Here is a 15,088-nt window from a genome sequence, read left to right on the forward strand (position 1 = left end):
CCGATGTTGGGGGCGTCGAGAACCAGGGGTCAAAGTTTAAGAATAAGGGGTCGGCCGTTTAGGACTGAGATGAGGAAAACCATTTTCACCCAGAGAGTTGTGAATCTGTGGAATTCTCTGCCACAGAAGGCAGTGGAGGCCAATTCACTGGATGTTTTCAAGAGAGCGTTAGATTGAGCTCTTAGTGCTAACGGAATCGAGGGATATGGGGAGAAAGCAGGAACGGGGCACTGGTTTAGGATGATCAGCCATGATCCGAGTGAATGGCGGTGCTGGCTCAAAGGGCCGAACGGCCTGCTCCTGCACCTATTTCTAAATGTTTCTGTGTAGGCTCGACGAGCAAACTGGATAACAAGTTCGACTGAGATCATTGTTGCTCTCCCCTCGGGACAGATCTTTCACAACTCTGGCCAGCCGCTGAGCAATGTGGTCTCTCCGTATATTTGAAAGACGAGTAACTGGGGAGTATGGATGGCGAGGCAGTAAGCAAAGGAGAGAATAAAACACGTTAATATTCCGATTAAAGTTAATTGGAACAGAAGGTGGTGATTTTTGTGTGCAATAGGTGGAGCGATCAACTGTTCACCCTTCACCTAGCTTGATTTTTAAAAATAATTTTATCATTAAACAGTTGTTAACTGCGACACAGAAATCCACCCGCAGAATCTGTGGTGTCCACAGATTGTTGTGGTCTTTTGCTTTCAATGTTTTGTGATAATAAAATTGGACTGAGTCTCAGCAATTGGCACCGTTATTTGTCAAAGATTTGCTTGCTGTTCCCGTGAAAAGTCTGGTGGCAAAACAAAAAAGGCAGATTATGCCTTTGTCTCTCCGCTGCTACAGAAATGGCCCTGGCGTGACAGACGCATCAGCACATTTGAGGCGGCCGCCACACAATGTTTTCTTTGAAAGCCAGGATGTTAAAAGATGGGCGGCCTTTTTAAACACTGCAGTGTCACCTTTCATTTCCTGAACTGCTTCTGAGAGTCATTCCAGCCCCCTCCACTGTAGATGAAAATCTCTTCAACTGTGTGCACAACAGTGGAGTTGCGAGCGCGTTTAGTTTAGTTTAGAGATACAGCGTGGAAACAGGCCCTTCGGCCCACCGAGTCCGCGCCGACCGGCGATCCCCGCACATTAACACTATCCTGCACACACTAGGGGACAATTTACGCATGCACCAAGCCAATGAACCAACATACCAGTCTGTCTTTGGAGTGTGGGAGGAAAGCGAAGATCTCGGAGAAAATCTCACGCGGTACCGGGGAGAACGTACAGACTCCGTGCAGACGGCACCCGTAGTCGGGATCGAACCCGGGTCTCCGGCGCTGCAAGCGCTGTAAGGCAGCAACTCTACCGCTGCGCCACCTAGAGTGGTAGACTTAGCGCCGGAGACCCGGGTTTGATCCTGACTTCAAATCTTCATCCATCCATGTTCTCCAGCAGTGCTGCCTGACCCGCTGAGTTACTCCAGCGCTTTGTGCCATTTCTTTATTTTATGAAGAAAACCATGGCACAAATTAAACACTTCTTAATTGTGGTTGCACCAGTAGAGTTGCTGCCTTACAGCACAAGAGACCCGGGTTCGATCCTGACTATGGGCACTGTCTGGATAGGAATAGGTGACGTTTCGGGTCGGGACCCTTCTTCGGACTGAGTGTCAGGGAAGAGGGGAACTAGAGATATGAAAAGGTGCAAAGAAGAAATGAATGAAAGGTGCAAAGAAGAAATGAATGAAAGAAGAAAAAGATTGAACAAATCAAAGCCAGCAACAATGATCAAGGGAAGGTGGAGCCCACAATGGCCCATTGTTGGCTGTGGAGAAGGTAATAATTTAGTGGATACAAGCAGTGAAACTGAGCAGGGCGACAGTGAAACTAGTTCGATGGCTAGAGTGGGTGAGGGACGGAGAGAGAGGAAATGCAGGCGTTAATTGAAGTTAGAAAAATCAAATTTCATACCGCTGGGGTGTAAGCTGCCCAAGCGAAATATGAGGAGCTGTTCCTCCAATTTGTATTGGGCCTCGCTCTGACAGTGGAGGAGGCCCAGGACAGAGAGGTCAGTGTGGGAGTGGGGAGGGGAAGAGTTTGCCTCACAACCCATGATGGAGGCACAACATTATTACCTCAAGTACAAAAGGCAGAGGGATCTAATGTGCAGGAAGGGACTTCAGGTGTTGGTTTAAATCGAAGAGAGCCGCAAAAAGGCTGGAGTAACGAACATCTGCTTTCCACCGAGTCACGGTGACATGACTTAACATCGCCCGGTGCGGCTCGGCCGCGGGGGCTTTACATCGCTGGTGCGGCTCGGCCGCGGGACTTTTCATCGCTGGTGCGGCTCGGCCGCTGGACTTAACATCGCCCGGTGCAGCTCGGCCGTGGGACTTAGCTGCGCAAGGCTCGGTCGCGGGGCCTTCCATCGCCCGGCTCGGCCACGAGACATTTCAGCACCCGGTGCGACTCGGCCGCGGGGACTTCCACCCCCTTGCGGGGACTGTGCGGGTCGGTCGGGGTCGAGCTGTCTGTCCGTGGGCGTGGGGAAGAGAGTGGAAGTTTTGTTGCCTCCATCACAGTGAGGGGGTGTTTGGAGTCACTGTGATGGACGTTTGTGTTGGGGTCATGTGTCTTGTGTTCTTTTTTGTGTGACTGCTATGTAGTTTCGTTCGGTACCTCGGTACCGAATGACAAATAAAGCTCTGTTGAACTGTTGAACGTACACCTGTGATTGCTCTTCACGTGAGACGACAGAATTTACTGCAATGCTTCTGCTTGTGAGTTGAAGGAAAGTCCCACCAAGGTCAATGGGCAAACGCTGCACATTTGCATTCCCACTCCCAGTCTGACCTTTCTTTCTGTCATGGGCCTCCTCCAGTGCCACCGGAAATTGGAGGAACAGCACCTCATATTTCGCCTGGGCAGCTTGCAGCTGTATGAACATCGACTTCTCCAACTTTAGATAGTTCCTCTGTCCCTCTCTTCCCCTCCTCCTTCCCAGATCTCCCTCTATCTTCCTGTCTCCACCTATATCCTTCCTTTGTCCCGCCCCCCTGACATCAGTCTGAAGAAGGGTCTCGACCCGAAACGTCACCCATTCCTTCTCTCCTGAGATGCTGCCTGACCTGCTGAGTTACTCCAGCATTTTGTGAATAAATACCTTCGATTTGTACCAGCATCTGCAGTTATTTTCTTATACTGCACGTTTGCATTATCAGCCTAGGTTCCCCAGCCTCCAGTGCTTTGCAACATCAAAAACCATTGCATCATGCAAGGCATTCTGACTAATCAGTTCTGACAAGCAACGCAATATCCCTGTTCCTGTTTCCAACAGGGTACATTTCATCAGATACTGTGAAGTTGGATTTTATACCCGTCCCCTCTCCTGATAGTCCTTTCAACTGAAGCACTGACTAATTCTGCAGTACAGTGGTCAATAGTTTTTTTTAAACATGGTTATTTCTTTAAAACCATCAATAAACTCCAATACATCCAGAACTCCGCTGCCCGTCTACTCACCCACACCCCGATCCGTGACCATATCACCCCCGTCCTTTACAAGCTCCACTGGCTCCCCATCCCCCAGATAATCCAGTACAAAATCCTCCTCATGACCTACAAAGCCCTCCACAACCTGGCCCCATCCTACCTGACTGACCTCCTCCACAGACACACTCCCACCCGTACCCTCCGCTCTGCTGCTGCTAACCTCCTGTCCTCCCCCCATCCGGACCAAACTCAGATCCTGGGGGGACAGGACTTTCTCCATCGCTGCTTCCACACTATGGAACTCACTACCTCAGACCATCAGAGACTCCTCCTCACTCTCCACATTCAAAACATCACTGAAGTCTCACCTGTTCAGCACTGCCTTCAACCACTGACCGTCACCTCACCTTATTTTTCCTTTTCTGTTCGTTTACTTATTTATCTTTTTTTTTTTTCTTCTATGTTTTAGTAAACCCTGTAAAGCGTCTTTGAGTGTTTAGAAAAGCGCTATATAAATGTAATGCATTATTATTATTATTATTATTTAAAGCCACCGACCCACTGGACTGGAACTGTCTGTCTGCACTCGCTGGGGTTTAGAAGAATGAGGGGGAACCTCATTGAAACGTGCAGAATAGTGAAAGGCTTGGATAGAGTGGATGTGGAGAGGATGTTTCCACTAGTGGGAGAGTCTAGGACTAGAGGTCACAGCTTCGGAAGTAAAATAAGTTCTTTTAGGAAGGAGATGAGGAGAAATTTCTTTAGTCAGAGGGTGGTGAATCTGTGGAATTCTTTGCCACAGAAGGCTGTGGAGGCCGTCAGTGGATATTTTTAAGGCAGAGTGAGATAGATTTTTGATTGGTCCAGGTGTCAGGGGTTGTGGGGAGAAAGCAGGAGAATGGGGTTAGGAAGGAGAGGTAGGTCAGCCAATGGCAGAGTAGACTTGAATGGCCTAATTCTACTCCTATCACTTATGACCTTATAAACGTAAATCACTCCAGCATGCCAAATATTAAATCCTTCGAAGGAAAAGCGTTGGAACACACACGGATAGGGCGGCACGGTAGCGCAGCGGTAGAGTTGCTGCTTTACAGCGAATGCAGCGCCGGAGACTCAGGTTCGATCCTGACTATGGGTGCTGCACTGTAAGGGGTTTGTACGTTCTCCCCGTGACCTGCGTGGGTTTTCTCCGAGATCTTCGGTTTCCTCCCACACTCCAAAGACGTACAGGTATGTAGGTTAATTGGCTGGGTAAATGTAAAAATTGTCCCTAGTGGGTGTAGGATAGTGTTAATGTGCGGGGATCGCTGGGCGGCACGGACTTGGTGGGCCGAAAAGGCGTGTTTCCGGCTGTATATATATGATATGATATGATGATATGATATCAGGCAATTGTGAAATTAGTTCATTCACATAAAATCTTTCATTCGGTGGAGGAAACGCATTCCCTCCCTCCTGAGATGCTGCCTGACCCGCTGAGTTACTCCAGCATTTTGTGGTACCTTCGGTTTGTACCAGCATCTGCAGTTATCTTCCTACACTAGTGTGTGGGATAGTGTGGTGGACAGTGTGTGGGATAGTGTGGTTGGCGTGCACTATGTGGTCCTAGGAGGCCTTGTTTCCGCGCTGTCTCTCGAAAACTCCAACTATACACCTTCCCCACCAACGATATTTTAACTGTGTTTTTTTTAATTCACACACTTATTTGAAACTTAGTATTTGTCCAGTGAAGTGCACGATATCCCAGCCGCGCGGCAACTCTGCAAGGCCAAGAGACCGCCAACATGGCAAACGCCACTGTCACTTGTGCAGACACTGAAACACCGTGTAATCATTAATCTCCAATTCAGTGTTGCAATCAATTACCAATATATGAGCGGGATCAAAATAATCTGTGCCCCGCTCATGCCATCAAAAATGCTCCCTGTGAGGCAGGCAGTGGCAAATGCTGCACATACCAGATAAAAGGGCACTTCTTTAATGGGAACATTCACTTCAAAAGGAGTTTGATCAAGCGCAAATAATTTCCTGAGACTTTCATATGTTTGTTTAATGAAAACAACTGAATGGAGGGAACGTTTTGCTCACCCTGCCAGTGTGCCCAATTAAAGCCTAAAATAAGAGTGTTTAAATATGCCTTTTCAGTGAATATGGTCTCTGTGAACGATTGTAAGCATTTTAATCAGTGACCAAAATTTTACTCAATTTAATGGGCTCAGGATGTCTTCAATAAATCTAACAGATAACTCCCTCTCGGGACCCCGGTGAAAATGATTGCAGGAATATTGCGTGGATGGAGAGCCTTCTAATCTCCAATTTTAATTTGGATATTGCGCGGTACAAATTTAGTTGTGGAAATATCAAAAACAATGGGTGTAAGGATAAAGAGTAGACACAAGGAACTGAGGATGCTGGAAGGTATTTATTCACAAAAAGCTGGAGTAACTCAGTAGGTCAGGCAGCATCTCGGGAGAGAAGGAATGGGTGATGTTTCGGGTCGAGACCCTTCTTCAGTCTGAAGAAGGGTCTCGACCCGAAACGTCTGTCCGTGGGCGTGGGGAAGAGAGTGGAAGTTTTGTTGCCTCCATCACAATGAGGGGGTGTTTGGAGTCACTGTGATGGACGTTTGTGTTGGGGTCATGTGTCTTGTGTTCTTTTTTTGTATGACTGCTATGTAGTTTCGTTCGGTACCTCGGTACCGAATGACAAATAAAGCTCTGTTATACTACTAAGGATGCTGGAACACAAAGTGTGCCTTAAGGATCCGCAGATGCTGGTTAAAATGGAAGATGGGCACAAAAAGCTGGAGTAACTCAGCGGGACAGGCAGCATCTCTGGAGAAAAGGTTTAGGTGAGGTTTCGGGTCGAGGCTCTTCTTTGGTCTGAAGAAGGGTCACGACTTGAAACATCGCCTATTCCTTTTCCTCAGTGATGCTGCCTGACCCACTGAGTTACTCCAGCTTTTTGTGTCTGTCTTCGGTTGAACACAAAATGCTGGTGTAACTCGGCGGGTGAGGCAGCATCTCTGGAGGGCATGGATTGGCGATGTTTTGGGTCAGGATCCTTCTTCACATCATTTCAAACAATCAATATGAAGAAAGGTCTCAACCCAAAACATCGCCTATCTATGTCCTCCAGTGATGCATCCTGATCTACTGATTTACTCCAGGGACGTTGTTTTCTGTGTTGTCTGAACAAATCCTCCCCTCCTTTAACTCTATTCAGAGGTATATAACCAATAACGTAGGGAATGGAAAATAATCAGCCTCTGAAGAAGGGTCTCAACCCGAAACGTCACCTATTCTTTTTTTCCAGAGATGCTGCCTGACCCGTTGAGTTACTCCATACATACACCAGAGACACAAAAATGCTGGAGTAACTCAGCGGGACAGGCAGCATCTTTGGATAGAAGGAATGGCCGATGTCTCGGGTCGGGACCTTTCTTCCTCTGAAGAAGTGGTCGCGACCTGAAACGTCACCTATTCTTTATTTCCAGAGATGCTGCCTGTCCCACTGAGTTACTCCAGCCTTTCGTGACTGTCTTCGGGTTTAAACCAGCATCTGCAGTTCCTGCCTACACATAACCAACCTCTGTTCTGCATCCGGGAACCGTTTCAGTTATGTTTTGTTATGCATGCTTTGAGTTCTCGTGCTTCCCAAGCATTTAACCTTCCCCCTTTAAACCCATCCACACGTTTCTGTAATGAATATAGACAATAGACAATAGGTGCAGGAGGAGGCCATTCGGCCCTTCGAGCCAGCACCACCATTCAATGTGATCATGGCTGATCATTCTCAATCAGTACCCCGTTCCTGCCTTCTCCCCATAACCCCTGACTCCACTATCCTTAAGAGCTCTATCTAGCTCTCTCTTGAATGCATTCAGAGAATTGGCCTCCACTGCCTTCTGAGGCAGAGAATTCCACAGATTCACAACTCTCTGACTGAAAAAGTTTTTCCTCATCTCAGTTCTAAATGGCTTACCCCTTATTCTTAAACTGTGGCCCCTTGTTCTGGACTTCCCCCAACATTGGGAACATGTTTCCTGCCTCTAGCGTGTCCAACCCCTTAATAATCTTATACGTTTCGATAAGATCCCCTCTCATCCTTCTAAATGATGAGGCATGTCTTGGTTCTCAGACCCATTGGAGATTAAAACAAAGGTATCAACAATGCCCGACAAGATCGGAAGGGTATTTAGGACACGAAGGAAGCAGGTGATTCTAACACGTCACTGCCACATTCTGCAACCACTAGTTCCTGTAAAACATTCAGTCAAAAGCCAACAAAAACTCCGCTGCCTTCAGGAGCAAGGACAGAATTTGCATTTTACGACATCTGGCTTTATTACTTCCAAGACCACTTTCACCGGCTAGGTCTGCAACAATGGAGTGGTTTAACAAGTGCTACATTCCCCTTGCGTGTGACCGCATTGGCTTCATGAAAATTCAATAAAAAGATCTTATTCTCAGGATGTGATTTGTGTTTCCGATTCGAAAGACTAGCCGGCAGAGTTTTTTTTCCCTCGTATTTACCACCGCAAAACACGCGGCTCACTTAATTTCTCACAAGAACGCAGTCCGTTCAGAAACTCCCCTCCTTTCTCACAGCGCACACTTGTATTTATAATTTCTCCAGCGTTGGATGTCTTAGATTATCGTTCTTGCAACCACCCTGACTTATTCTGATTTCTCATGAATTTCCATGTCAGGATCATTTGGTTTGATTAGTCTTTCACTGGTTTAAACCTCTGCCTTCTTTCAGCTACTGCTGTAGTTTAAAGGTTGGCTATGGATTTATACAATACTTTGCGTGAACTCTTTAAAGAAAACATTTTTCGAACACTTCAACCTCAACCTCTTTGGTGTCAAAACCCAAATCGTCCGTCGCTGTGCAATACACAATATGCTGGAGGAGCTCGGCAGGTCATGCAGTATCTGTGGAGGCAGTGAACATGTGTCGTTTCGGGCTGGTGCCCTTCAGACTAAATCAGACTGGAGATAGACACAAAAAGCTGGAGCAACTCAACGGGAAAGGCAGCATCTCTGGAGAGAAGGAACGGGCGACGTTTCAGGTCAAGACCCTTCTTCAAACCTCGACCTGAAGCGTCACCCATTCCTTGTCTCCAGAGATGCTGCCTGTCCCGCTGAGTTCCTCCAGTATTTTGTGTCTGTCTTCGGTTTAAACCAGCATCTGCATTCCCTTCCTGCACATTAAATCGGACTGAAGCTGCCTTTTGCGGTTGCAGCTCCTAGACTGTGGAACAGCATCCCTCTCCCCATCAGAACTGCCCCCTCCATCGACTCCTTTAAGTCCAGGCTCAAAACCTATTTCTACTCCCTAGCGTTTGAGGCCCTCTGAGGGGGCGCTGTGAACTGTTTATGTATGTGCTGTTATGTTTGTGTGCCATTGTATGTTCGTTCTTAGTACCTGAACTGATGTGCAGCACTTTGGTCAACGTGGGTTGTTTTTAAATGTGCTGTACAAATAAAATTGACTTGACTTGACTTGACTATCCATTCACATTCTCCACAGCCAACAATGGACCAGTGTGAGCTCCACCTTTTCTTGATCACCGTTGCTGGGCTTTTGCAAACCTTTTGCAAACCTTTCATTCATGTTGTTCTTTGTACTTTCCATGTCTCTCGTTTCCCTCTCCCCTGACTCTCAGCCTGAAGAAGTGACTTCACCAGAAAACGTCACCTATTCCTTTTCTCCAGAGATACCCCGCCTGACCCACTGAGTTAACATTGCTTTTTGTGCGTCTATCTTAGGTTCAAAACGACGTTACTTTCATGGACTGTGTTTAGCACTCCCAGCGACTGAGGAATTTCCAGGCAAGTATATACTGTCCACCAGCAACAATGGCACGATTAATCATGCGATTAGCAAATCAGCCTTCTATTCTGATGCCAGCAGTTCCATCATTGTTCTTCTGTGGAATCCTGTCATTCACTTGTCATATTTCACTCGGGCCAAAAGAAAAAAAGATAATGATATCCTTTAGTTTAGTTTAGAGATGCAGCGCGGAAACAGACCCTTCGGCCCATCGGGTCCGCGCCGACCGGCGATCCCCGCGCGCTAACACTCTCCTACACGCACCGGGGACAATTTCCAATTATACCAAGCCAATTAGCCCACAAACCTGTGCGTCGTTGGTGTGTGGGAGGAAGCCAGAGCTCCCGGAGAAAACCCACGCAGGTCACGGGGAGAACGAACAAACTCCATAGAGAGAGCACCCGTACTGGGGTTTGAAGCCGGTTCCCTGGTGCCGTAAGGCAGGGACTCTACTGCTGCGCCACCGTGCCGCACTCAAACCATCCATGCCATATTTCACTCGGGGCGGCACGGTGGCGCAGCGGTAGAGTTGCTGCCTTACGGCGCCAGAGACCCGGGTTCGATCCTAACCACGGGTCCAGTCTTTACGGAGTTTGTACGTTCTCCCCGTGACCTCGTGAGTTTTCTCCGGGTGCGCTGGTTTCCTCCCACAGGCTAATTTGACCACCACAAGTTGTAAATTGTCCCTAGTGTGTGTAGGATAGTGCTCGTGTACAGGGCGGTCGCCGGTTGTCGAGGACTTTGTGGGCCGAAGGGCCTGTTTCCGCACGGTATGTCTAAACTAAAGGAAACAAATGGAAAATAAAATACCATTTGCCACGTGCAAAGGTACAACTTGAAACGAGTCTTACCTTTGAGGCAGCTGGAAGGCCAATGATCACCCATCCAGGGCAAAATTGATCGTCATGGTGCGAGACAGTGACATTTTTTGCCCATTGATCCATAAAACCGCTCGGCGTGTAGAGACCGCAATCCTGCAAGCTGGTCTTTTTCTCAAAGTCTTCGCACACGCCATCGCCATCGTGGAAATAACATCGGCTGGGTTCATCTGCAGCAACGAAACAGAGGAAATCAGTTCCACAAAAGGGAGATTCCAACGAGTTTCTTACGCACTCCGTTTTATTCAGAGACAAGGCAGGAAGGACTTGTTTTCCTTTCATAACGATCTATAAAACTGCTTCTCTGGCACAAAAGGGAAAGTTTTAGAAAGCATTATTGGAAAGTAAAGATCGCAATTAAAATTTACACCAAAAGAAAAATCTCTCTCCTTTAATGTGCCAAAAATTAATTAACTCCAGAAAACCATACGAGAAACAAATTTCATCGCCCAATAGTTTTTAATTCTCCTTTCTGGCCATCCTTCTGATCTACAAATTAGGGGCAAACTAGGTGACAGGACCAAAAACCAGTGGCTGAAATAAGAGGCATGTTGGTACATTTTGTGATATCAGTTTGAACGATCAAATAGCAGCAAAGTTAGTGCTATACAGCCATAGTTTAGTTTAGAGATACAGCACGGAAACAGGCCCTTCGGCCCACTGAGTCCGCACTGACCAGCACACTAATGCTATCCTACACATACTAGGGACAATTTTACATTTATAACCAAGCCAATTTACCTACAAACCTGTACGTCTTTGGAGTGTGGGAGGAAACCGAAGATCTTGGAGAAAACCCACACAGGTCACGGGGAGAACGTACAAACTCCGTACAGCCAAGCACCCGCAGTCAGGATCGAACCCGAGTCTCTGGCGCTGTCAGGCAACAACTCTACCGCTGCGCCACCGTGCCACCCGCTAAACTAGATGCAAAGCTGTCGTATTGAAAATTAAGGTATAAATTTAAAGCATCTTTCCAAACTTTTCGCTGGCCTCTTCAACCAGAGGAATTGGGAGTATTAGTGTTTGATGAAATATTTCGAACCCTAAACTATGAGCCACCATATTATAATAAAACGTTAATCCTACTGATTGAATGGTGTGATAAATCAAATTAACCAATTCAGACGTGCCTGGTCCCTGGGGTTTCCACAAGCACAGTGAACGAGTAAGTCAAATGCTGTTTTTATTGCAAAAGGATTACAGGGTTTTTACTGGCGTTTGGAGGATTGCATTCATAATTTTTGCCTTTTCCACTAAAAGAACTGCAAAATGCTCTCCTTGACTCGCATGGGGAATTGTCAAACCCAGAATTTAAAAATTGCAAGATTCAAGTCACGACTTCAGTGAAAGGATTCGAGATATTGCTGCCCTGAGCCTAAGAGATTGACCCCATTCTCACCAGCACGTGGAAGACTTGTGGGTAAAAATTCTGAAGCCACAATGAGACCTGCTTGATACTAGCATGATAATAGTCTCAGTGCAGTTTATTGTCACGTATACCGAGGTACAGTGAAAAGCTTTTGTTGCGTGCTAACCAGTCAGCAGAAAGACAATAAATGATTCCAATCGAGTCATTCATAGTGTACAGATACATGATAAAGGGAATAACGTTTAGAGCAAGATAAAGCCAGTAAAGTCTGATTGAGGAGGTTGGTAGTAGTTCAGGACTGCTCTCTAGTTGTGGTAGGATGGTTCAGTTGCCTGATCACAGCCAGGAAGAAACTGTCCCTAAATTTTGTGAATAAACACCTTCGATTTGTACCAGCATCTGCAGTTATTTTCTTACACTACCTGTTGCTCCACTGCGATTTCTCCTCAAGGTATGTCCACTTTGAAGAAGTTCTCCTCCTCTCTTCGACGAGAGTTTAGCAACATGCTCTCTCGCTGCTCCCCCTCTGTGATTTCTCCTGCCCTCCTACTCTACGACCACATTTTGACCCAGACTCGCTACTTTAGATAGTTCCTCTGTCCCTCTCTTCCCCTCCCCCTTCCCAGATCTCCCTCTATCTTCCTGTCTCCACCTATATCCTTCCTTTGTCCCGCCCCCCCTGACATCAGTCTGAAGAAGGGTCTCGACCCGAAACGTCACCCATTCCTTCTCTCCTGAGATGCTGCCTGACCTGCTGAGTTACTCCAGCATTTTGTGAATAAACACCTTCGATTTGTACCAGCATCTGCAGTTATTTTCTTATACTACCTGAAACTGGAGATGTGTGTGTTCACACTTCTGTACCTTTTTGCCCGATGGGAGAGGGGAGAAGAGGGAGTGGTTCACCGAGTCCTTGATTAGGCTGCTGGCCTTGCCGAGGCAGTGTGGGGTATAAATGGAGTCAGTGGAAGGGAGGTTGGTTTGTGTGATGGTCTGGGCTGCATCCACAATTCGCTACAATTTCTTGCGGTCTTGGATGGAGCTGTTTCCAAACCGCGCTGTGATGCGTCCCAATAAAATGCTTTCCATGGTGCATCTGCATAGGTTGGTGAGAGTTTATTGGGGACATGCCGGACGTCCTAAGCCTTCTAAGGAAGCAGAGGTAGTTTGTGCGCTTTCCTGGTCGATGCTTGTATACACTGGAATTTAGAAGGATGAGAGGGGATCTTATCGAAACGTATAAGATTATTAAGGGGTTGGACACGTTGGAGGCAGGAAACATGTTCCCAATGTTGGGGGGAGTCCAGAACAAGGGGCCACAGTTTAAGAATAAGGGGTAGGCCATTTAGAACTGAGATGAGGAAAAACTTTTTCAGTCAGAGAGTTGTGTGAATCTGTGGAATTCTCTGCCTCAGAAAGGCAGTGGAGGTCAATTCTCTGAATGCATTCAAGAGAGAGCTAGATAGTGCTCTTAAGGATAGCGGAGTCAGGGGGTATGGGGAGAAGGCAGGAACGGGGTACTGATTGAGAATGATCAGCCAGGATCACATTGAATGGCGGTGCTGGCTCGAAGGGCCGAATGGCCTCCTCCTGCACCTATTGTCTATTGTCTATTGAGTAATACGGTGATATAGTGCTTGATACAGTGTTGGATGGCACCAGATTCCCACCCTCCCCCGTGAATAGTCTGTTAGTTGGACAACAGCAGTAAATTTAAACCATTAAAAGTCGACTGAACGACAGGAAACAGATTTGCAGGATGCAGACCTGTCTGTGTAACCAGTGTTAAATACTCTCGTGTACCTATTTACATCAGTAACGACTCCAATCTACACAATCAGATTAGACTCAGAGGGGCAAGACATGGTTCACAAAGTCTACACTGCAGATGAATGTTCCTCATCCTCTCTTCCTGTTTTCAACCCCATCTCAATGTCAATTTGCGTATGAATGTCATGAAAGTCTTGCACGGAAACGATTTCCATCTCCTGTGAGCTTTCAGTTCGGTGCCAACGCTGGTGTGTGCCGGACAAAAATAATATATTCATCTGTTGTATGAGTAGTTTTTCATTGGAAAAGGTTTGCAATTTTATTGCAGCTTCATTACTTTCTGACATTACTGCCTTCAGTGGTAGTGTTATATGAGAATGCCAAGAGCAAATAGTAAATTCTAAAGCTGTCGTGTATTTGTAAACACTATTTCATTCAACAACATAATGGTGTTCCCTGTTAACCCTGGTGCTGGGCAATTTCCTCACCGAAGTTTTTACTATAAATCTTTCTGAGTGACTAGTTTCTTGCTCTGGTTTCATTATTACAATCAAGCATGCCGAATTGTACGAAAGTGTCAATGGTATTTTATTGTCTCGTTGTCTGTAACTCGTTTTCACCTAGCCCACAGCCAACAATGGCCCGTTTCTTCTAACATGATTCCATTTTTGCATGTCTTTCATTCATTTGTTCTGTATATCTCTGTATCGCCGCCTATATCTCTTGTTTCTCTTTTCCCTAACTCTCAATGTGAAGTAAGGCGGTCACGGTGGCGTGGCGGTACGGTTGCTGCAATACAACGCTTACAGCGGGTTCGATCCCGACTACGGGTGCCGTCTGTACGGAGTTTGTACGTTCTCACCCCTGACCTGCGTGGGTTTTCCCCGAGATCTCCGGTTTCTGCCCACACTCTAAAGACGTACAGGTTTGTAGGTTATAAGCGTAAATTGCCCTTGGTGTGTGTAGGATAGTGTTAATGTGCAGGAATCACTGGTCGGCGCGGACTCGGTGGGCCGAAGGGCCTGTTTCCGCGCAGTAAACTAAACTAAATTAAATTAAGAGTCCCGACCCGAAACGTCACTCATCCTTTTCTGCAGAGATGCTGCCTGACCCACTGAGTTACTCCAACTTTTTGTGTTAATCTTCGTACTTTATTGCCACATGTAATTAGGTACAGTGAAATTCCTTTATAACATACAGTTCACTAACACAAAATCTTACTATACAAAATGATAGCTTAGTTTAGAGAAACAGCGCGGAAACAGGCCTTTCAACCCACTGAGTCCACAACAGCAGTGATCCCCACACATTAACACTATCCTACACGCACTCGGGATAATTTTTCATTTCTACCAAACCAATTAACCTGCAAACTTGTGCGTCTTTGGAGTGCGGGAGGAAACCGAAGATCTCAGAGAAAACCCACGCGGTCACGGGGAGAACGTACAAACTACGTACAGACAGCACCTGTAGTCGGGATCGAACCCGGGTCTCTGGTGCTGTAAGCTCTGTAAGTGCAGCAACTCAACTGTTGTGCCATAGTTTGAAAGGAATTCTGATATGGTACATATACTTTTGCTGTTCACATTTTACTGGATATTTTCAACCTCCGCTACGGCATGTATTTAATGTTGTTGGGAAATAAATTCCCCTGATATCTCAACAGATGGATGGTCTATCAGTGCATAGCAGATAAGCCTCGTGTTTTTAATTCCCAGTTTGCACATTTATGTCATCTACAGGATGTG

At 46.6% G+C, this 15,088-nt stretch overlaps 1 protein-coding gene across 1 annotated transcript in view; it reads right to left on the bottom strand.

The window, feature by feature from the left end:
* Positions 1-15,088, bottom strand: part of LOC144608287 (pappalysin-1-like) — a gene marked incomplete at its 5' end in the record, with an annotated part of 275,710 nt that overhangs the window by 184,079 nt on the left and 76,543 nt on the right. Inside the window, one exon of the mRNA XM_078425903.1 lies at positions 10,172-10,368. Within this exon, the coding sequence (XP_078282029.1) occupies positions 10,172-10,368 (197 nt within the window). The remainder of the gene's footprint in view (positions 1-10,171; positions 10,369-15,088) is intronic.

This window comes from Rhinoraja longicauda, chromosome 31 (genome assembly GCF_053455715.1).
Source record: "Rhinoraja longicauda isolate Sanriku21f chromosome 31, sRhiLon1.1, whole genome shotgun sequence".
Taxonomy (NCBI): Eukaryota; Metazoa; Chordata; class Chondrichthyes; order Rajiformes; family Arhynchobatidae; genus Rhinoraja; species Rhinoraja longicauda.